The 24,058-nt window shown below is 40.4% G+C and overlaps 1 protein-coding gene across 1 annotated transcript; it reads left to right on the plus strand.

Annotated features, from left to right (window-relative positions):
* The first annotated feature begins 2,343 nt into the window (after nt 1–2,343).
* LOC147001547 (uncharacterized) lies at nt 2,344–23,149 on the plus strand. Its single transcript, XM_085830077.1, has 3 exons — nt 2,344–2,683; nt 13,149–14,355; nt 21,297–23,149. Exons 2-3 carry the CDS (start codon nt 13,171–13,173, stop codon nt 22,617–22,619), a joined length of 2,508 nt encoding a protein of 835 aa, XP_085686203.1. The 5' UTR covers nt 2,344–2,683; nt 13,149–13,170; the 3' UTR covers nt 22,620–23,149.
* The last annotated feature ends 909 nt before the right edge of the window (nt 23,150–24,058 follow it).

Consider the following 24,058-nt stretch of genomic DNA (forward strand, 5'->3'; position numbering starts at 1 on the left):
GACTAAAGTGTGGATACTTCATTCCTTCTTAGAATGGGGAACAAAATACCCATGGAAGGAGTTACAGGACCAAAGTTCGGAGCTGAGATGGAAAAAAGGACCATCCAGAGACTGCCCCAACCAGGAATCCACCCCATATACAACCACCAAACCCAGACTCTATTGCATATGCCAGAAAGAATTTGCTCATAGGACCCTGATATAGCTATCTCTTGTGAGGCTATGCCAGTGCCTGGCAAATACAGAAGTGAGGTAACCCAATCACAGAAGAACACACATGGTACACATTCACTGATGAGTGGATATTAGCCCAAAAGCTCAGAATAACCAAGATACAATTCACAGACCACATGAGGCTCAAGAGAAGAAAGAACATAGTGTGGATGCTTCAGTCCTTCTTAGAAAGGGGAACACCCTCATACAAGTAGGGGAATGGGGAATGGGATTGGAGCTTCCCCGAGGGTAGAAACCATCGGGAAAGGGGAAAACATTTGAACTATAAATAAAGAAAATATCCAATAAAAAATGTTTAAAAAATTGCTAGTTGTTGAAAAATATTTCACTGCCACAGCTATTTCTTTTTTTTTTCTTTTTCTTTCTTTTTTTTTTAATTGGGTATTTTCTTTATTTACATTTCAAATGTTGTCCCCTTTCCAAGTCTCCTCTTCCAAAACCCCCTATCCCATCCACACTCTCCCTGCCCTATGGGTGCTCCCCCACCCACTCAGCCAGTCCCATCTTCCTGTCCTGGTATTCCCCTACACTGGGGCATCTGTGGACACACTCAGGCCCAAGGGCCTCTCCTCCCTCTGATGCCAACAAGGCCATCCTCTGCCACATATGCAACCAGACCCATGGGTCCTTCCATGTGTGCTCTTTGGTTAATGGTCCAGTGACCCGAAGCTCCAGAGAGTCTGGTTGACACTGTTGCTCCCTCCACGGGGCTGCAAACCCCCTCAGCTCTTTCAGGCTCTTCTCATCTCCTACATCGGGGACTTCAGGCTTAGTCCAATGGTTGACTGCAAGCATCTGCCTCAGTATTTGTCAGGCTCTGGCAGAGCCTCTCAGAAAACAGCCATATTAGGCTCCTGTCAGAAAGCACTTCATGGCATCTGGGTTTGCTGACTATATGTGGTATAAAACATTCCACAAAATAGAAACAGAATGAATACAACCCAATTCGTCCTATGTGGCCACAATTACACTTATACATAATTTACATTAAAAACAAAACAAAACAAAACAAAACTTCAGGCCAATTTCCCTTATGAAGATCAATGTAAAAACACTCAATAAAATTCTCCCCAAACGGATCCAAGAACACATCAAAATGATCATTCACCACATTCAAGTAGGCTTCATCCCAGGGATGCAGGGATGGTTCAATATATGGAAATCCATCAACGTAATCTACTGCATAAACAAACTGAAAGGAAAAAAACCACATGAATATTTCATTTGATGCTGAAAAAGCATTTGACAAAATTCAACATCCCTTCATGTTAAAAGTCTTGGAAAGATCAGAAATTCAAGGCTCATACCTAAATATAATGAAAGAAATAGACACCAAACCAGTAGGCAACATCAAACTAAATGGAGAGAAACTTGAAGCAATTCCATTAAAACCAGAGACTATCTATTCCCTAACTATTAAATATAGTACTTGGAATTCTAACTAGAGCAACTAGACAAAAAAGGGAAAAAAATATGTCAAAGGGATACAAATTGGAAAGGAAGAACTCAAAATATCAGGATTTGCAGATGATATGATAGGATACTTAAGGGACCCCAAAAATTCCACGGGAGAACTCCTGCAGCTGATGAACAACTGCCCCAGCTATTTCTGCAAGAATGGGTGGCAAGATTGAACAGGCTATCTGTGAAGCTTTGCTTACCGGCGGTCTCCCTGCCTGCTTGCTTGCTTGCTTGCTTGCTTGCTTGCATGCTTGGTTGGCTATGGCACCTGCTGGAGGTCTGGTACAGAATCAAGCCTCGCCCAAACCCAGACAAGAATGAGTTAATTTACCCAAAATATTAACTTTGTGGGCTCTCCCTGTATAATCCTTTAGCTGGCAATAGCTGGGGCCTTAGCCATAAAACTCTCTGGTTTTGTCTAAGCCAGTCTCTTTTTAATAAAAAGGCTCTAATTTACTTAAAGCAAAACTTAAGTCAGGCTGCAAAACCTCTAAACCCAAGACCCACACCAGGACAGTTTTCCCAGGGGTAGAAGCCATCACATGAGTTAGCAGTCTCCCAGAGGAATCCAGGGGGTAAGAACAGCTTGGCTCCTTTGTGACCTTATCTACAGAAGAATTTGAGGAGTTTCCACTTGATTCTAACAAACTAGTCATTTCCAGGAATAGAAACTGAAACCTACTCTGACTACAGCCCCCCTCTTCGGTGGTTTAGATAAATAGGACTCAGATCCAGACAGAAAAGAGTAGAGAGCAAGTGCTGTTTGTGGACCAGTAAGGACAAAGAAACTCAGGGAGATCCGACTGTCCATCCCACAGTCTCCTCCTTTCTATGTGCAGTTCTTCCTGGGACACCAGAACTCCACACCTCACGTCCTCTCTTCATAAACATCCTGAATCTGAATTCCAGTTTTAGATAAAGACCTTTCCTAAGAGGAAAGCCAGCACAGAAGTGTTATTGCCACCAGATCAAGGTCACCACTGCTGAGGTAAGTGAAGGGTGTCTAGCTTCAGCTTGTTTGATAATCCAAGATGTGTGATAGCATGAGGAGTGCTGTCCTGACACCAGGAAAGGAGAGCTCAGGGCTTTGTACTCAGGGAGGATCCTGGACCCTCAATGGCCATCTTCTGGACCACAGAGTATCCCAAAGCAGAGAAGGCAACCCCTTCCTTCCACCTGTGTGTTATGGACCATGCATGTCTTCTGGAGCAGTCAAGCTTGGAGAAAGATGCCAGGTTGGGATACTCAGATGCCCTTGGAGTCCGGGTTGTAGGCTCTTCTTTTGTCCCATGGAGATAAAGTCCCAGATCAGAAACAGCCACAGACAAGCTCTGGCAGATCATGTTAGACCCTCTGGTTTTCAAAGATTCTAATGCCCTCTGTCACTTGTTACTCTGAAGGGCATATTTTGTAGTTCTTCCTGTTTCTCTCTTGCAGTGTGCAATATGATTTGCTTAATACATTCTGGATTTTCACTATAGTATGACTTCAGGAGTTTCTTTTTCTGCCCTGTAGATTTGGAGTTCTACATGCTTCTTGTATCTGGCTGTACTTTGCTGTCCCTTAATTTGGGAACATTTTTGCTAGGATTCAATGAATATATATTGTATGCTATTGGAAAGAGTTCTTCTTCTTCTTCTATGCACATACATTTTCTGGTGTTCCAAATATTACACATGCTTTATTCATAGGTTTTTCAATTATTATGGCCAATCATGAACAAGTCTTCCAATACTATATTATCTATATATACCTAAAATTCCAGATAATCTCTCCTTCAGGTGATCCATTGTGCTCATGTGCCTTTCCGTTGAGCAAGTGATTTACAGAAAAATTAATTTTAGCCTCTTTTAAGACACGAGTTTCTTCAGTATCTCTTTTTGTTCACTTCCATCATCATAGCCTTCGTCAAACCCTGATTGTCATTCAGCTGACTGAGTCCTTTCTCCTTGATCATATTGATAATCATCCTTGTGAATTCTTTACCTATGTCATTCTCATGAAAACTGGAAGAATTTCCCTGCACTTGTAGTTTTTAGAGGAGATCAGCTGTCTTTGCTTTTCATGTATCACTTGGCTTTGTGTTCAAATCTGATGTTATGAGTTAGATCACTTGTTGTGGTTCTGAGGTGTGCAGGAGAAGAAAGAGAAACCCTGCAGGACATGTTAAAGCTTAGCAAGCATCAGGGAAGGACAGTCTCTGATAGAATGAAACCCACAGAGGCTTACAGAAGCAGTTTCTTTGATTGCCACACACAAAAAAAGGCCTTTTAGGAATTCAGTTCCCACAGACCAAAACCTCTTGCTTGATCTAGGAGTTGTCTGAAGGAATCATTACCTGAGCAATTCTCAGGCACACAAGGCTTCCTGGTTTGCCAGGTGTGCCTTGGTACTGAGGACATGCTAAGGTTCTGAAATTCCCAAGAATCAGCAACTCCATAATTCTCAGATAACTGTCACTGATTGTTTAAAGAGCTTAAATTCACACTGCAAGTGGCCATCACTCCAAGTAAATGCCAGGTGCAATGGCTCTTCCAGTTTGCCCACTGCATCTCTCTTTTGTTTAAGCTCTATTCAGTTATCTTGAGAATTAAATTTATGTTGAAGATCATGCATCCTTCCAGTAAATACAGTGTTTTCTCTATCGTGCTGTTTCACAACCTTGCACAAAGGAGCCAGTAAAGCTAAAAGTAAAAAGACAAGGATAGCAGTTGCTAGACCAAGGAATCTATTTAAATGATGCACGAGATTGAAAAGAGCTGAAATATCTGCACTGCTTTCCATAACATTCACCCCAGTCATTTCAGGAAAGCTTTTTGAGAACATATTCTTAATTTCTTGTTGAAAATTAGAAATCATTTAATAAGAATGAGGGTGGCCCATCAAATGCATTTCAACCTTTTTTCCAGTCATACTTATTCTCATTGAAATTTAAAAATAAAATACAATATATAACATGCCATCACATTTAAACTTCACGGCAGTGGTGGCACACGCCTTTAATTCCAGCACTTGGGAGGCAGAGGCAGGCGGATTTCTGAGTTCAAGGCCAGCCTGGTCTACAAAGTGAGTTCCAGGACAGCCAGGGCTACACAGAGAAACCCTGTCTCGAAAACCTCAAAAAAAAAAAAAGAAACATTTAAACTTCACTTGTTCTATGTCTCTAGCTCTAATTAGTATTAGAGCTTGTCTCAGATCAGCTATTTCATTAACCATGTCACTATTTTATTGTGTTGAGTCCAAAGTTCTGCAGAATGTTTATGCCAGTCCCTCATGAGCTCAGCAGTTCAAATTACTTTTTGAAGCGCCGATCTACCTGTAGTATATCAACAGTAGCTAAAGCAATAACTCCCATAGCTACAACAACAAACACCCCAGTCATCCTACAAGTTCTTCTTAATACTCACATCAAGTATTAAAAATCATCACAGGTGAATTTTGCCATGGTCTTGACAATCTCACCGCCTTCTGGATGGCTGGCCTTGCTCTAAGAAATCACAAACTTTCTGAAGTGGCATTTAAGGACATACTAGAATTATCACAGCTATGAAGAGTCTGATATTCACAAGGGATACTATAATCATTAGGCTGGCACTGTACAGGCCTTTCCAGTAGCAAATTAGGGGATGATATCCATACTAAAAAGGGGTGACATAGATTTAAGCTAAAGGTCAAAGATGACAAACCATCATTAATGTTTAAACTCCTTTTCCATGCTTTAGGAGGGTAAAAGGCACTTGTTAATTTCCACAAATAAGTCTGCACTGGATGGTCAGATTGCAGGAGAGCACTGACAGTACAACTCCATGCCATCAAATACGTTCATTAACAGTAGAACTAATTTCCACAGTTCCAATTGAACTCTATTGTTGCAGTCTAAATTCTGAGTAAGAACATTTTCCTGAGGAAAGCCATAAAAGCTCCAATCAATGGCTTCTTCAGGGGAGATATCAACAAGCATCCAAGGGTTCTCCCTATAACATTACTGCCTTTGTATCCAATCCAATGCCTTGTCAGTAATCCACATATCACAAGGCGAAATGCCAGATTTATGGAACTAGTAGCAATAATATTCTATCATCCTCTAAAGGCATATAAAATTTATTATGAAAACTCTAGATAGAATCAATTATGGATAACCATACTTGAAAAGGTCTATGTAGACTTTGAGTTCTATTATCCATAAAATAGGAGTTCCTTGCACTCCCACAGTATAATTTGTGATTTCTGTACCCTGCTCCATAGGCTTAGCACTTCTCCAGTTGTCATAAGGATCAGGTAACCAAAAAGATGTATTAACCACCAAGGGGACACCTATATTCCCCCCAATTTACTCCGTTGCTAATTGTAGGATTAGGAATATAGGCCTAATGTGTATCCTCGGTCCCCATTGCTGTATAACTTCCACAGACAGCATACCAAGGAACAAAGTTGTACCATTCAAAGGTTTTGTCAAATTTTTATCAATTCTGATAGTGACCATAACACTTGGTTTCAATTCTGATGTGAAAACATAAGGATTATTCATCAAACATTCATTGTAAAAAATAAAGGGTTGCAGACTGTTCCCATAGGCCAAGCCACATCGGAACAACAAAGCATGAGAAGTGTCACAGAGACTGTGAACAATGCGATGTGTCTTTGTGTGTATGTGTGTGCAATGTGTGTGTGTGTGTGTGTGTGTGCAATGTGTGTGGGTGTGGAAAGACATTTATTTAGGCTTGGGTGGCTATAACATGGAATCCATATATATTGTATGTAATATATATATATATATATGTATGTATATATATATATATATATATATATATATTGCATGGAATATATTGAGTGGCTCTTACCCATTTCACTGCATTGTTAAGGACAGTCAAACCCTTCCCATGAAAAACTGAGAGCACCAGTCAGGGGACAGCCCAGGTCCAGCTCTGGATAGGGAATACTCCCAGCTCTGCACAGTTGGGCTGTCCTTAAAACATTGCTAATTTTTCAAAACTGTTTTACTGCCCCACATAGTCCTACAAGGTAATGGGTCACAAAATGAAACAGGTGAACGTCTAAGCCCTGCTGTTGTGTGAACTGCTTGTTTGAATTGCTGGGGGTCCTGCTGGAGGTCTGTTACAGAATCAAGACTTGCCAGTGCTCAGACAGGATATGAATTAATTTGATCCCCAAATAATATCTGTGGTTATTCACTCTATAATTCTTTAGCTAACAATATCTGGGACCTTACTTCGAGAATTCACTCTGGTTTTGTCTTGGTCAGGCTCCTTCTTAGTAAAACACCTCTAATTTACTGCAACCAAAACTCCAGCCAGACTAGTGACTGTCTGAACAACCACAGACCCATAGTATCACATAGGAAAATGCTGGAGCAAGGAAGAACAATGGATTAGCCTCCTGTCCCTACAGTCTGTGCCTCTGTGGTTAGGAAGTCTGTGTCTGTTATGGCCAGGAGTGGGGTTGGTGAGGGTGGATTTCAACTTAATGCCACCTTGGAGTCATTTTAATAGAGAGTGGACTTCTGCGTGGGATCAGAGACTGGTACTTACAGTGAAGATGGAAGAAACACTTCTCATCCAAACACAATGCAAGGGGCAGGGAAGATGAGCCACATTGTTCTCAGAGGTTCAGGGCAGCAATGCAGTTTATAATCCCTAACATCAGTGAAAATTTTTTGAACAATTAGCAAAGTTTTAAGGATAGCCCAACTATACCAGGAAAAATTGAGTCCGGCCAACTGACTGAGTGCTTTCAAAGTAGGAGCAACTTCCTCACAGCTTATACAAGATAAAATTGATTTTGTTTTTACAAAATGTAGCACAGTGAACTTAACACATTAATCACAATGTTCACCATTTCCATGGATTTTTCTGAGTGGCTAGGGAGATAATCACGGGATAAAGTAACTGTCTTTCAAAGAGAAAGTTATGAGTTGGATACCCAGAATCCACATAAAAGACAGGCATAATGGAGTGAGTTTGTAATTTCAGCCCTAAGGAAGGAGAGTGGCAGAACCCTGAAGCTCACTTGTCAGCCACCCTTGCCTAATTGGTGAAATATAGGCCAGTGAGTGTGTCTTTCTCAAAATAAGGAACAAGATATCTGAGAAACAACAGCATCTACACACACATGTCCACACACACAAAAAGAGAGAGAGACAGAGACGGACACAGAGACACAGAGACAGAGGCAGAGACAGAGACAGAGACAAAGACAGAGTAAGACAGAGAGATGAGAGAAAGAATATCAACAGAATAAGGCAGGGTTACAGCAAGTCTCTGCAATCATTGAGCCATGGGCTTACTGGATCTGAAAGGCAGTACTGCTCAGCAGTAGATGACATCATTTGACAAGAGGATCTTGAGGTAGGGAAGCAGAATGATCAGTAGGAGGGAGCCCTCACACTGGAATCAAAGGAGGTCTCCTGGTACCAGGGCAGAGGATCTTCCATTATGGCTTATTTCACTTAGGGGTTGTTCACAGAAAGGCCCTTCTCTGTCTTCTGCACCACAGAGCACCCCCAACCCAGATTACAGCAAAGTTCCATAACACACACACATCCTGGGTCTGTTGATCTTCTGATGCCATCTTGAACTTGGAGAAAGAGGGTGCATTGTGGGACTGGTCCTCAAAGTCAATGCAGGAACCTCTTTGGGGTGGAGGGTGGTTGTTGTAGTTTGTTGTTGTTATTTTTTATTTTGGCTTTGGTTTTAGTTGAGACTGATCACAATGTGTGCCTCTTTTCAGTTTTGAGCACTATTTCATAAAGGTTATTTCACCAATAAGATCCTTTGAAAGAAAAAATGAGAGGAGGTGGAGGAAAAAAGAGAGAAACAAAGAAACGAACAAAGAAAATCGGGTGCTTGCAGCCCTGTGGGTTTATATTTGTATTGTCTGAGCTCTCCTGCCTTTTAGCATGCCTGGTGTCCAGGCCATAGCATGTGCTTTTGTTTTTGTGGTTCTGTAGCAGAGCTTGAAACCAAGGACATGATGGCAGCATGTTCCCTGCCTCCGGCTTGTTCTCATTGTCTGAGATCTTTCCTGCTTTCAATTAAATTTAATTTTTTTTCTATTCCTGTGAATGATGGCATTAGAATATTGATAGAAATTGCATTGAATCTGTAGATTAACTTACTTATGCCAGCCATTTTTATGACATTAATTCTTCTAGTCCTTTGGGATGGGTAGTATTTTTTTCTTTTAGTGTATTCTAATATTTGTGAAGATTTTAAAGGTTTAATTATAGAGGGCTTTTCCTTTCCTAGTTACACTTATTTCGAGGAATGTTATTTGGGAAAAGGTGCTGGCTAATTGTATGAGATTAATTCTGTTTCCTTCTTTAGCATGTTTGTCATTGAGATACATGAAGGTAACCAAGATTTTTATGTTAATTTTGAGTTCTGTCTCTTTCGTGAAATGATTGTAAGAGTTCTCTGAGGAAGACTTTGGGTTCTATTATGGATAGAACCTCTTCCTGTGCTCAGTGTGTTTGATTGGAGGTTTTCGCATTTGTTGCAACATTGGCCATATATTTGCCATATGCGGCCTTTAGTATGTGGAGATGTGTTCTCTCCTTTCCCAGTTTTTTTAGGAACGTGTCATGAAGAACATATTTGATTTTTGTGTCAGATCATGGGCTCTTAGGAGAATTGTCCTTGGCCCGAGCTTAGGTCCTCCCACTGGGGGCCTCTTGCATGCCTTGTTTTTAAAAATCTACCTAAATCTCCTGTGGCCAACATGAACTTAGGAACCATGTCTGGCTGAACATCTAATATTTTTCTATTTTCCTATAAATGTACCATCATATATAAACAAGCAGTAATGGGCGTTGGCCTGCCCTATATATGAGTCATATGTTACCATTTGGGATGTCCAGGACACAGACACAGCTCTGAGTTACTGGAATCAAGAGGAGCAGAGAGGAGACCTGCCATCTGCAGATGATGTTCTCAAGAAGTCTCTATAATTCAACTATTAAGATTTTAAAAATGCTGGGTTTTCATCTTACCTTTTCCTTAACTACGATGATATAGGTAGAGTATTCTCATTTCTCATTAATACATAGTTTAGGTCACGATTCTCCACAGGAGCAAAACTGCTAGCTAGAATCTACGTGCATTAAAGGAGATTTAATAGAGTGGCTAAGCACCTGTGAACTGGCCAGTCCAACAGTAGATGTCTCCTGAAGGGAAAGCCAAGAACTCAGTCCTTGAGGCTGCCTGTCATATCCGGCCTTCAGTGTACACTGGAAGCCCTAAGAAGTGGGCTCTAATACCAGTGGAAGAATGCCGCCGCAGCAGAATAGATAAACTTGCCAGCTTAAATGAGAGCAAGCAAGCAAAGAAGAAATGTCTCCTTCCTCCATGTCCTTTTATGTGGGTTGCCACCCAGGATGTAGCCCAGAATTAGAGTAGATCTTCCAACCACAAATGACCCAATGTAGAAAAATGCATCAGAGGAGTGCCCAGCTACTTGGGTTACAGTAAATTCCAGACGGAGACAATTTGAGCACCAAGATGAGACATCATTTGGGATTTGTTAAAAGACAAATCTACAACACTTACTCATGTTGGGGTCCAGAAGTTGCCCTACAAACCCCACCATACACCAGTCTCAGTCAGCCATGGATAGTTTAAGGAGCATTTGACCCAGGACTGACCAATCAGTGCCACAGAGCAGACTTGGGAGCTGATTAACTCTGAGCCAGATTCATACAGAGCTTTGAGCCCTGAGATCCACGAATCTCTGTGCCAAGTTATTCCACTATTTAGGGATAAGAGACTTCCTAAACAACATATACTTGTGGCATGCTTCTCCTGTCCTCATTGGTTGGGTGATTCAACTGTGGCAGGGTGACTTAACTTGCCTAGTATTCATGTCCCAACTTGCCAACCAGGGTGTCAGTTACCCACACACATGGAAGAAAGTAGGATGTCAATTCCAAGGCAGGTCTCAAGTCCAAGCTTTTATGGCAAACTATATAAAGCAGGTCTAATTGACCTCTGGTTTGATTGGTTTCCAAGAACAGTAAGGTGTAGAACATAATAGACTTTGGATTAACAACTAGCTCAGGTAACAAAACATTCCTATTAACAGTACATGAGAAAATTTCCTTGTAACAGTCACAAAAGCTCATGAGAAAGTTTACTTGAAATAGTGTAAAATGAATGGCTAGACAAGCAGCAGATAACCAGGCTATACTAACTTACTTTTTCCACTATGTAGTCTTCTAACACCTGCACCATTCTGAAAAATGACACCAACACATTTTGGACGGCGAGTGTTTTGTTTTGATTATCCAGGAAAAGTTTCTCTGTATAACACTGGATGTTCTTGAACTCACTTTGTAGACTATTCTGACCTTGAACTCATCTGCATGCCTCTGCCTCTCCCTCTGTCTCTGTAGGCCATGTTCTCCGGGCGCACACACACACACATGCACACGCACACGCGCACACACACACAGTTTTGTAAGATTAGCTTCATCCTGTGAAAGCCAACATGTGCTATTTGTGGCTCTGAGATCCATATTCTTTTCTCTGAACAACAACTTCCAGTTATACTAATTTTTTTCTGAAAAGCTCATGGTTTCATTTTTCTTTACAATTGCATAGATCCTTATTTTGTTTATGTTCCATAATGTCTTTGTCCATTCATCTACACTGAGTTGCTTTCATTGTGATCATTAACACAGCATCTCTAACCACGGATGAGCTTGCATCTGTGTGGTCTGTTGACTAACAGTCCTTCACGTTGAAGTGAGTAGTGTACTTGGGACAGTGATCAATATCTGAAGGAACTGCACCAACTTTTAACAGTGAGTGTGCTTCCTCTTTTCAACATTTGTTGTTGGTAGTGGTTTCTTGGAGGTAACATTCTGATTGAATTGCCCTTTCTCTGATAGTTCAGGAAATCGAGTAAATTTTCAAGTATGTATCAGCCATTTAGTCTTTTGACTGTCTCTACATCTCATTGGCACACTAATTGGTTGAGTGATTTAGATTTTCACTGTTTCATGGATTTTTACATTGTCAAAATACTCCACCATTTCCCCAGATCTCACATCATTTCTGTTGTCTCTTCTACATCACACTAAGTCTTGGAGGGGGTAACTGAGATATCACATTTATGACTGAGCATTCAAAAGTCACTTATGCACAATTCTTTGACCATTAATCTAAAGTTACTCTTACTATACAGAACAGCTTCTATGTCCAAAGTTAACAGCCACGCTAATTCATGCATACAAACATAAAAACTTAAATGGCAAATAGATTGCCATATCATGCCCATTTGACAAAATAACAGTAGCAGCTTCCCCATCAGAGACTATGACCCCCACAACCAAAAGGTTTTAATTGCCAAAGCAAAGGGTTTTCAGCACCAAAGAGTGAAAGAACTTTTGTAGATATCAAAGTCACACGAAACCCAGTAGATCAAGAGTCTCCACATCCTTAGGATGCCTTCTGACCATGAGCTGATTGAGCTCTCCGATTGAATTTGCTACCATTCATGTCTATTATTGAAGTAAAACTGAAAACCTGAATGTTAGTGTGCATGTCATAATGTGACCTTATCTGGAAAGGCTGACAGAACTATGAACTTGGGTAACATCTTTTCCAGACAAAAGTCTGGGCATCTTTTTTTTTTTTAGGTATTTTCCTCATTTACATTTCCAATGCTATCCCAAAAGTCCCCCACACCCTCCCCCCAACTCCCCTACCCACCCACTCCCACTTTTTGGCCCTGGCGTTCCCCTGTACTGGGGCATATAAAGTTTGCCTGACCAAGGGGCCTCTCTTTCCAGTGATGGCCGACTAGGCCATCTTTTGATACATATGCAGCTAGAGACAAGAGCTCCGGGGTACTGGTTAGTTCATATCGTAGTTCCACCTATAGGGTTGCAGATCCCTTTAGCTCCTTGGGTACTTTCTCTAGCTCCTCTATTGGGGGCCCTGTGATCCATCCAACAGATGACTGTAAGCATCCACTTCTGTGTTTGCTAGGCCCCAGCATACTCTCACAAGAGACAGCTATATCAGGGTCCTTTCAGCAAAATCTTGCTAGTGTATGCAATGGTGTCAGCGAATGGGATCTCATAAAACTGCAAAGCTTCTGTAAATTCCTGAAAAGTCTGGGCATCTTAAGCCAGGCTGAGTTCATACTTGTGATCCATAGTGCCACCACCTCCCTAGTGCTGCTATTATAGGGTTGAGTTTCATCTGGAAGAACTAAAAACATTGTAAAGAAGAAAATAAACAAAGGTTAAGGAGTATAAGTCAAACCAAAATTTGAACCTACGGCCAGGAGTAAGTGCTGTCCTGTCCTGCACATTTGATTAAAGGGAATAAAGTCTCTATTAATAATGTAGGGGCAGATACTGGACCCTGCGCTCTCATTGGTTGTTCTTGCTGAACTAATTTGTCGACCTTTTTGGTTTGTTCCTCCCTTAGGTACCATCAGCATTTGCCAGGAATGGGTCAGACTTCCTCTTCTACATCCCCTCCAAAGGAGGATCCTTCTTTGACCTTTCAGGTGAAAACCAAAGTCCTGTCTCAGGAATTAATTGCCTTCATTGAATCATCCCTACAGAATGGAAACCTTCGGGAAACAGTTTCTGCAATCAGCAGTGCTCTGGGTGACATAGAGAAAGCCCCACTGAACATTGCAGTGATGGGGGAGACTGGGGTTGGAAAGTCCAGTCTCATCAATGCTCTGCAGGGAACAGGGGCTGATGAAGAAGGTGTGACTGCTCCCGTTGGGGTGGTATATACAACCATTGAGAAAAAATCATACCCATATGCAAAGTTTCCCAGTGCAATACTATGGGACCTGCCTGCCATTGATTTTCATCACTTCCAACCACATGATTATCTGAAGAAAATCAAGTTTGAGGAGTATGACTTCTTCATTATTGTCTCTTCTGGACGCATTAAACATGGTGATGTAGAACTTGCCAAAGCTATTGTGCAAATGAATAGAGGTTTGTACTTTGTTCGAACACGGACAGATCTTGATCTAAAGAATGAAAAACTGATTAACCCTATGAGATTCAATAGAGAGAACACATTGAAGAATCTTCGAATTTACATTTCAAGTAATCTCAAAGAATGTTTCCACCAGGAGCCTCCAGTCTTCTTAGTCTCTAACTTTGATGTGTCTGACTTTGACTTCCCAAAGCTGGAATCCACCCTTCTCAGCCAGCTCCCAGCCTACAAACACCAAATATTCATGAGTACTTTGCAAGTTGTTATAAATGCCATAGTAGACCGGAAGAGGGATATGCTGAAACAAAAGGTCTGGAAGGAATCCATAATGCCAAGAGCATGGGCTCCCATACCATCCCTGGGACTGACCCAAAAGGACATGGAGATGTTGCAACAGACTTTGAATGACTATAGATCTTCCTTTGGCCTGGATGAGGCATCACTGGAAAACATCGCTGAGGACTTGAACGTGACACTGGAGGATCTCAAGGCAAACATTAAGTCTCCACATTTGCTCTCAGATGAGCCAGATACATCCTTAACAGAGAAACTATTGAAGTACATTGGAAATCCTTACTTTTCAAAGGTTTACCACTTGCAAAATTATTTCATTGACACAGTTGCGAGTGATGTTAAAATTATCCTCAGTAAAGAAGAGCTTTTCACAGAGCAGGTGAGCTCATTCAACTCTAACGCCTCTCTATATCGGGAGGAGTCCATGGGGAAAGTGTTTCCAGTTGGTCCAGGAAGCACCTTTCTATTTCACTTCATTGAGATGTTTCAAAGTGACTCTGACGAACTTTGTCATGTCCATGTTCTGCTCCTGTTGACATCCTGGGGTCTCTCTGGTGAGACAGTTACATGATGCGCTCCTAAGGCTTTTCGTTGTAAATCATCTCATTTCTCTGGTGTTTATTTGCTTTGTATTTAAGAAGTGTCTCAGTTAGATGGCAAGCTACTTGTCAGTTCCCTTTTGATTCCTATGCTTTGAGAACCCCGGGTGGGCCAATCTGATGAAGTTTTTCATACCTGTTTCCCTTTAAGAGCTTCAAGGTTTCCGTCTTACAGCAAGCTCTTTGTGACACATAGGGTTGGTTTTTGTATAGCATGAAGGGTGAGTGTCAAGGTTTAACCTTGCCTGATGTCCATTTTGCCAAATTCCATTCTTCAAACCATCTGCCCTTTGTACAGTGTGAGCATTCAGAAGCCTTGCTGACATACTGACTGACTGTAGATGCAATGTGTTGCCTGCACATTTGGTTATGCATATTGGTGACTCTGCTCTGCCTCTCAGTTTGTTGGTCTATGAGCCTGTCTTCATGCAGCTATTGGACTGTTTTTGTCACTGTGGCTCTGTGCTATGTATGCCTTGAAATCAGGTATTACAGTGACTCCTAGCCCTGTTCGTTTTGATCGATATTGTTTAGGCTATTTGCAGTCTTCTGTGTTCCCATGTGAGTTTTGTGGTTCCACAATCCAGTTCTATTTTAAATGGCATTGATGTTTTAGTTGAGATTGCATTGAGTCTGGAAATCACTTTCTGAAGTATGGACACTTTGACAATCAATGTTAAGGTTTATAAACTGTAAAAACAGGAATCTTAGCATCTTTTGTTGCCTTCTTTGAGATTTCTTTCATGTCTGTTTTGGAGCATCTCACTTCCTTGGTTTCTTAATGAAACTTGATTGCTTCTTCCTTGCTTGCTCTCTACCTTCCTTTCTTCCTGCCTTCTTACTCTGCCTTCTTCTCTGGTGTGTGTGTTGTGTTTATTGTAAATGAACTTTCAAGATTTCTTTCAAAATTTTACATTTCTGAATTTCTCAGGCAAATCTTATATATTTATTTTAATTCCATTCTTCAGTATTTTCCTGACTCTCATTGAGGTTTTTTTCTATTTCATTACATTTTAGTTGCACACACAACATGGAGAGTTTCATTATGGCATTTCCATACATGTATGCCATTTTACATTGTCATTCATTCTTATCTGTTCTCATTCATTCATTTGCCTACTGCCCTCTGCCATTCCCCGCCCCCTTATCTAGCTACTTCCCTTTTACCCAAAAAAGTCCCTTCTTCTTCTCATTCACATTCTGTTCCTCATCAGATACATTTCCTCCTTCAACATTTCTCACCTCTCATGTGATTGATTTTTTTCCATTATTTATGTAGTATTTGACAGAAATTTAATCTACTACAATTTCTTTGGAATTTTTTAAATATTCATTTATACATTTATTTTTATGTATATGAGTCTTCACATAGCCTCAAAACTGAGAATCAGATCTCATCTGAGAAAGTTGTAAGCCACTCTATGGTTGCTGGGAATTGAACTCAGGACCTCTGGAAGAGCAGACAGTCCTCTCAACTAGTGAGCCATCTCTTCAGCTCTCTTCAAAATCTTTTATTAGAGTTATGTTCCTTTGTTAGCATTGTTGCCTTGGCTATTTTGAATAGTTACAGTGTTCTCTGTAGCAATTTGTACTTCTCAATAGAAATATCTACCATTTATATAGGATGTCCTAATCAAGAAAATTCTCCAGAAAAACAGATCTTAGGAGGTTGGGTTGTTATGTAATATTAGGTTTATTCCCCGCTGGCCATCACATTGTAGATGCCATATCACTATTCTGGTGGCATCTAGTGAGTTTTGGCTCTGTCTATTCCATATCAGGATTGTTGAGAACCATTGTTTCATAAGGTCACACAAGACTGGGACTCTCATACACTGCACGCAACTGTGACATAAATAGGAGAGTATAAATGATGCATTGTAGATGAATTTAAGTTCATTTCTGTGGTCACAATTACCAAGAGTTCCTAAATAATACTTCTACTTGTAAATGGGTTGAGGGCATCACAGCACCAGTGAGACATAGATGGGGAGACCTCTGGAACTCATACTGTATGCACACATGCCTGCAGCATCACATGCGAATTGTGAAATAATTACCCTGGCAGTTTTGATATCTTAATACGGATGCTCTCCTTTCCCTTACATTTATTGGTGACATGGCTTCCAACAGGATAATTAGCTGACTCAAGAATAGAGTACCTGAAACTTCTGTGTACCTGAAACTTCTGTGTTGAAATCTGCATACCACATTATTAATAGCAGAGTATCAGAGCTAAGTGGAGCCAACCTCTCATGACTTCCTGCATTCACCTTGTGTTCCAATTCTAATTCCAAAGTTCTATGTGTGTCTGAAACACCAAGAGAAAAGGTTATAGCTGTGATTCATACTCTTCATCCCAAAGAATGATACTTTTAGTATCAGTATTGATAAACTTTGATAGCTATCATGAAGTCTGGTTTTTCCACAATCATGAAATGTACATAGTTTTAATGTCCTTCTGAGATTATAATAAACTAGGAGTATCAGACAAAAAAAACTGATGTGGCCTAAAAGACCAAAATATGTAATATATGGACATATATGTAATATGTGGATTCCTGAAGGAAACACATCTAACCTTTAACTTGTTTCTTCCGGCTAAAGAACTGATGGTTCCTCAAATAAGGGCTTTCATGGAAATAGTTTTTAATTCAAGTTTCTTTCTTTTATTATTATTATTTTGGCATTGACTCTTTTTTTATTCTATCATATTCTTTAAAATTTATAGATTATTCTAACAATAAAAATGAGCATTATAAAGGTTGTTTGATATTAAGCAACAATTAATTGAACAGTCTTGTGTAGATGCTTGTCTACAGTAATACTGTAGATACATACATTTTTCTCAATATGAATTTTAAATAACTCCGAATATGTTAACTGTATGATATTTTAAAATAATATATCACTATTAGTTGTTCTAAACGAACATAAAGTCTATCTGTTTGTTTTGTTTTTAGTAGAGCTTAAAATCTTACTCTTACTGTGGTACAAACCTAAAATAAGAACAATTTTTAGACATTGGAGTTCATTATAATAAGGCTGTGCTTCAATATCCCTCACATCACCAAAGGATTTTACCTCCATAGTAGCTGAGCTAAGAGTTAACAGTTCTGCTGCACCAAGGAATAAATTGTAGGAATGATTTTGAATACAGATTTCCTGCTGTGGTCAAAGCTATTTGTCTTGAGTGATTGTCTTCATTCTCAGTCCACATGGAACAGGTTATATTCATTTAAGAAATGGTGTGTGTATTAAAATGGTCCATCCATGAAGTCATTCATCAACTATTTCAATGAACAATGGTTCTGCTTGGAGGGTGGCACAGACATTAGGTGAGGATAAGATTCTGGTTCATTGGCTGTGATGATTTTGAAAAGCATTCATCTCAGAAAAAGAGTAACTTATAAACGCCTCTTCTTCAAAGTTGATACAATAATTATTATTATCAAGCAAAGCATTCAATCTCACTCTTTGCTGTTCTCTTACAAGCCACATCCCAAATTGATTGTCTACTTCTTTTAGCTGTATAAATAATTTTGAAATATGTAAACTGTTCTGAAAACCATAGTATAGTATAAAAACATCAAATAAACAATCCTAATAGAGAGGTTGAGATAGGAGAAGCATGATTTCAAGACCGTTATGTAGTACACACCAAGACACTGTTACCTACAAATAAGCAGAAAGTATATATGGATTGTACAATATTGGACCTATTTCTCCAATTACCAAATTAGAGAGACCACTAGATGACAGCCAACAAATTCCTCATATTTTTGAATTTCAATCGAATAGGATATGTTGTTAACATTAAGAGATATTAAAGAAAAGTAATTTTTACTTTCTGCTCTTTTTGCTGTTAGAAGTGGAATCATGTTTGTGTGGATTTGTTGAGAGATTACTTTCTTGCTTTTTCTAGGGAGTAGTTTTGCTCCCTATGCTGGTGTTTTCCATCTATCATCCTTTGTAGGGCTGGATTTGTGGAAATATACTGTGTAAATTTGGGTTTGTCATGGAATGTATTGTTTTCTCGGTCTATGGTAATTGGGGGTTTTGCTGGGTATAGTAGCCTGGGCTGGCATTTGTGTTCTCTTAGGGTCTGTATGACATCTGTCCAGGATCTTCTAGCTTTCATAGTCTGTGGTAAGAAGTCTAGTGTAATTCTGATAGGTCTGCCTTTAGATGTTACTTGACCTTTTTCCCTTACTGCTTTTAATATTCATTTTTGTTTATTGCATTTTGTGTTTTGATTATCATGTGACAGGAGGAATTTCTTTTCTAGTCCAGGCTATTTGGAGTTCTATATGCTTCTTGTATGATCATGGGCATCTCTTTCTTTAGGTTAGGGGAGTTTTCTTCTATAATTTTGTTGAAGATACTTACTGGCCCTTTAAGGTGGGAATCTTCACTCTCTTCTATATCTGTTATCTTTAGGTTTGGTCTTCTCCTTGTGTCCTGGATTCCCTGGATGTTTTGGGTTAGGAGCTTTTTGCTTTTTGCATTTTCTTTGACTGTTGTGTCAATGTTTTCTATGGAATCTTCTGCTCCCAAGATTCTCTCTTCCATCTCTTGTATTCTGTTGGTGATTCTTGCATCTATGACTCCTGATCTCTTTCTTAGGTTTTCTATCTCTAGGGTAGTCTCTCTTTGTGATTTCTTTATTGTTTCTACTTCCAATTTTATATCCTGGATGATTTTGCTCTTTTCTTTTGCCAGTTTGATTGTGTTTTCCTGAAATTCTTTAAGGGATTTTTGTGTTTCCTCTTTAAGGGCTCCTGTTTACCTGTGTTCTCCTGTATTGCTTTAAGGGAGTTATATGTGTCCTTAAAGTCCTCTCTTGTCATCATGACAAATGTCTATAGATCCCAGCCTTGCTTTTCTGGGTGATTGTGTATCCAGGACTTGCTATGGTAGGAGTATTGGGTTCTGATGATGCCAGGTAACGTTGGATTGGATTGTGTTGCTTGTGTTCTTGTGCTTGCCTCCCACCATCTGGTTATCTCTAGTGCTACCTGCCCTGGCTATAACTGACTGCAGCCTGTCCTTCTTGTCATCCTAGTTGTGTCAGAACTCCTCAGAGTCCAGCTGTCTCTGTGATCCTGTGATTCTGGGATCCTATGATCCTGAGAACCTGGGTGTAGCAGAGCTCCTAGGAGTCAAGATGTTTCAGGGACCCTGAGATTCTGGTGTGACCAAGCTCCTGAATCCGGGGATCCTAAGCATATTAGAGCACCCTGGGAGTGGAGCTTCCTCTGTGTGTTATGGGATTCACTTTGGAGTTTGCACCCAAGGTCTGCTCAGGGAACCAGCCCAGACAGACCAAAAGGAATCCATGTCACTGGTCTGGAGGAGTCCCTGCCTGACTGAGTCCTGCTGGCCTCAGTTACTCCTGGTGTTGGCACAGATGATGTGTCCTCCTCACCTCTTTTATTCAGGTTTCTTAACTTTTAAAGGAGTCATTTTCTTCTTTTAGTGGATTCTTTAACATCTCTTCCTATATTTGTTTCTTCCTTGCTGACTTTCCTCTGTATCCATTTGGGATTTTCATCTTTCTGGGTTGTTTCCTTGAGGCTTGTGGATTGAACACTAGAAAACAGGGACACAGAGAATATCTTAGGAAACTGCTTACGGGAGGTGGTGGTGCACGCCTTTAATCCCAGCACTTGGGAGGCAGAGGCAGGTGGATTTCTGAGTTCGAGACCAGCCTGGTCTACAAAGTGAGTTCCAGGACAGCCAGGGCTACACAGAGAAACCCTGTCTCAAAAAAAAAAAAAAAAAAAAAAACTGCTTACAATGAGATCATCCCCTACCTCCCCAGCTGAGAAATAAAAAAAAAAAAAAAATAGCATATTTCCTTTCAAATAAACCTTTTTAACATCTAGTTTTGAAGATTCAAATGAGTACACATTGCCTGTTATGTATTTGCCCTCAGTTCCTTTGTCCCCCAGACAGATTAACTTCTACTTTCATGTCATATCTACAATGTAACTTTTATATCTATACAAAATCTAAGATATGAGAATGAGAAAATGAATTGTCTTGCTGAGACTGGCTTTATTGTCTTAATGTGACTACCTACAGTTATATCCACTTTCCTACAAAGGAGATAATTTCAATCTTCGTTATTGCTAAAGAGAAGTAAATTACACATACCTCATAGTGTATCCAACCCTCTGTTGGGCCTGTCAAGAATCTTTTCTGTTACTGCCTCATGCCCCTTCTCCCTTAATAAACAGACTACACAAGTAAAGGTAAATGCTGTCCTAAGGAAGAAGAGGTCATGAGGTCTAGGAAGCAACACTCTAAGCACTCAAAGAAGGCAGGGAGCCTTTCCATGAGATAGGTTATTTGAAGTATTTGATATCTTGACATATGCCTTTAAAGATATTACAACCTATGCCTATTATCTGTAATAGTAGTAGACAGAATGCAACAACAACTTAACATAAGAAGTAAACACTGCTAAAGGTCACTGGATGGAACTGATCATGCTTGGGACAGCAAAGGAGGCAGGAAAACATAGAAAAAGGTAAGGGCTGAATGGGGGCACGTGACATGCACAGCAAACATTGAACCAGCAGCTAGGAACAGTAAGGGAGATGATCTGATAATAATGGTTATCAGAAGCTGAGGTCCCTCTTTACCATGAAAACAAACTCGGAGGTCTTGCCTTGCTGGACGAATAATTAGTGTCTCCCTTTTCATCTCTATTCAGCATCCTCCATTGAACACAGCTACATGCCAGACTTCCACTGGCAGGACTTCTCAGATAACGGCTCAACTTTTGGAATTCAACTTTAAAAATTTTTTTAAAAATTTCAAGAAGGAAAGCAAAATCCTCTCTGAAGAAACCATCACTTTGATTGAATCCCATCTGGAGAATAAGAACCTCCAAGAGGCACTGACTGTGATTAGTCATGCTCTGAGAAATATTGATAAAGCCCCACTGAACATTGCTGTGACTGGAGAAAGAGGGACAGGGAAATCCAGTTTTATCAATGCCTTGAGAGGAATAAGTAGTGAAGAAAAAGATGCAGCCCCCATTGGGGTAGTAGAGACAACCATGAAGAGAACTCCATATCCACACCAAAAGCTTCCCAATGTGACAATATGGGACCTGCCTGGCATTGGGTCCACCAACTTCCCACCACAAAACTATCTGACAGAAATGAAGTTTGGTGAGTACGACTTCTTCATTATCATCTCAGCTACACGTTTCAAAGAAACTGATGCACATCTGGCCAAAGCTATGGAAAAGATGAACACAAAGTTCTACTTTGTCCGAACCAAGATAGATCAAGATGTCAGTAATGAACAAAGGAGTAAACCTAGGTCTTTCAATAGAGACAGTGTCTTAAAGAAAATAAAAGATGAATGCTCGGATTATCTCCAGAAGGCTCTGTCCAGTCAGCCTCCAATCTTCCTAGTCTCTAACTTTGATGTGTCTGACTTTGACTTCCCAAAGCTGGAGACCACCCTACTGAGGGAACTCCCAGCCCACAAGCGCCACCTCTTCATGATGTCCTTGCACAGTGTTACTGAGACTACCATTGACCGGAAGAGGGATTTCCTCAGACAGAAGATCTGGCTGGAGGCCCTGAAGGCTGGAGTATGGGCCACCATTCCACTTGGGGGCTTCATCAGAGATGAAATACAAAAGCTGGAGGAGACCTTGACTCTCTACAGGTCTTACTTTGGGCTGGATGAAGCCTCACTAGAAAATATTGCCAAGGATTTCAATGTGTCTGTGAATGAAATTAAGGCACACCTTAGGTCTCTCCAGTTGTTAACAAAGAACAAAGACATGTCCTTCAAAGAAAAACTGCTGAAATATATTGAATATATTTCCTGTGTTACTGGGGGACCACTTGCCTCAGGCCTTTACTTTAGAAAGACTTACTACTGGCAAAGTCTCTTCATCGATACTGTGGCAAGTGATGCCAAGTCTCTCCTGAATAAGGAAGAGTTTTTGTCAGAGAAGCCAGGATCGTGCCTGTCTGACCTCCCTGAATACTGGGAAACAGGAATGGAGCTGTGAGGTACTAACGTTTGGACTGGCTTCAGGCACGGACTTAAACCCTACTTTTAAGCAGCAAACATTTTCTGGGAAAGACCAGAGGATTCATTTCTTTCAGAGACAAGAAAGAATATCACTGTGGCGAGCAGAAAAGAGTCATCCCCAGTATAAGCACTGTTTTCCATTAAACTATCATGATGAGAATATATGGTTGTATACATAAGACTTGCAATATTTTATCTAATTAAACTGAGATCTTTTGTTTCAAGAAGATTCCCTAAGCAGTGCCACAATTTCCTAAGATGAAGAAGTTAGCAGACTATGTAACCATTTGTGTTTTTCTGTATCTGCATCAGTTTGAGAATAATGACACAGAGGTTGTTTATTCATGCATTAATGCCTATACCTTAGCTCAGCTTGTTCTCCAACTCGCTTATTACTAAATTAACCTGTTTATCCTATCCTGTCTGAAATGTGGCTGGTTGCCTCTTCTCACACAACTTCCTCCACAACGTGGTGATGACTCGCTTCAGCCTCACTCTTTCCCAGAGTTCCTTTTTCTCTGCCAGTTGTCTCACCCATTTTTTCCTGCCTTTCTATGCACCATTCAGCTCTTTGTGGACAGATGATGCTTTGACACCATGCACAGGAGCTAATTGACACAATCCTGTCTTGAACGTCTTTGGGGTTTTGGGAAGTACAGGGGACAGATTCCCAGCACACATCTCCACACTAGGTGGTATGGCCTTAGACATGGTAGGCACACAGCAGATGGGATGATGACCATTGTCCATGCTCCCTCCAGGAAGATCTGAGGAATGCATGGATAAGTAAACACACCTGGAGATCTGTGCAGACACAGACATTGTATTCCACAACCTTCACCAGTCAACGGGATGAATTTGGAATTTGGACTGTAGGCAACATAGGCTCTAATTAAATTGTCATTTCTTGTGTTATGAAAAATGCTCAACAACATCTTAAAATCCCACCTCCTGCTCGACATCAGGTGCTTAACATAAGAGCCTATAATCTCTCCCTCAACTTGCTTCTCCTTTCTCTTCCTCTTTCCTCTCTTCCTATTCCTCTTGCTTTTCTTCTTCTTCCTCTTCATTCTTCTCCCCTCTTCTGTCCTTACTTCTCCCCCTGCTTTTGTCTTTCATTTGCCCACTCATTTGTTAGACTTAGCAAACACAGTATCTACAGAGAAGCCTTATAGCCTGGAAATCTTTGGAAGAGTTGGTATTACAGCTCCTGTCCAAACAGCAAGAATTTTCTCTTCTCTCTTCCCTAAGGAATGGCAAGGGTTTTATTGTCTTGGAGTTTCTTTATTTGTTTGTTTGTTTGTTTGTTTTCTCTAAAGACTTCAATTGATTATAAAGGGGCATTTACAGTAGAAGAGGTCATCTGACATATTCAAAGCCTTCTGCTGCAGAGTCTCTTGTGCAATGCATGGAAGA

The sequence above is a fragment of the Mus caroli genome, unplaced genomic scaffold (genome assembly GCF_978045245.1).
Source record: "Mus caroli unplaced genomic scaffold, Mus_caroli_1 scaffold_13, whole genome shotgun sequence".
Classification (NCBI taxonomy): Eukaryota; Metazoa; Chordata; class Mammalia; order Rodentia; family Muridae; genus Mus; species Mus caroli.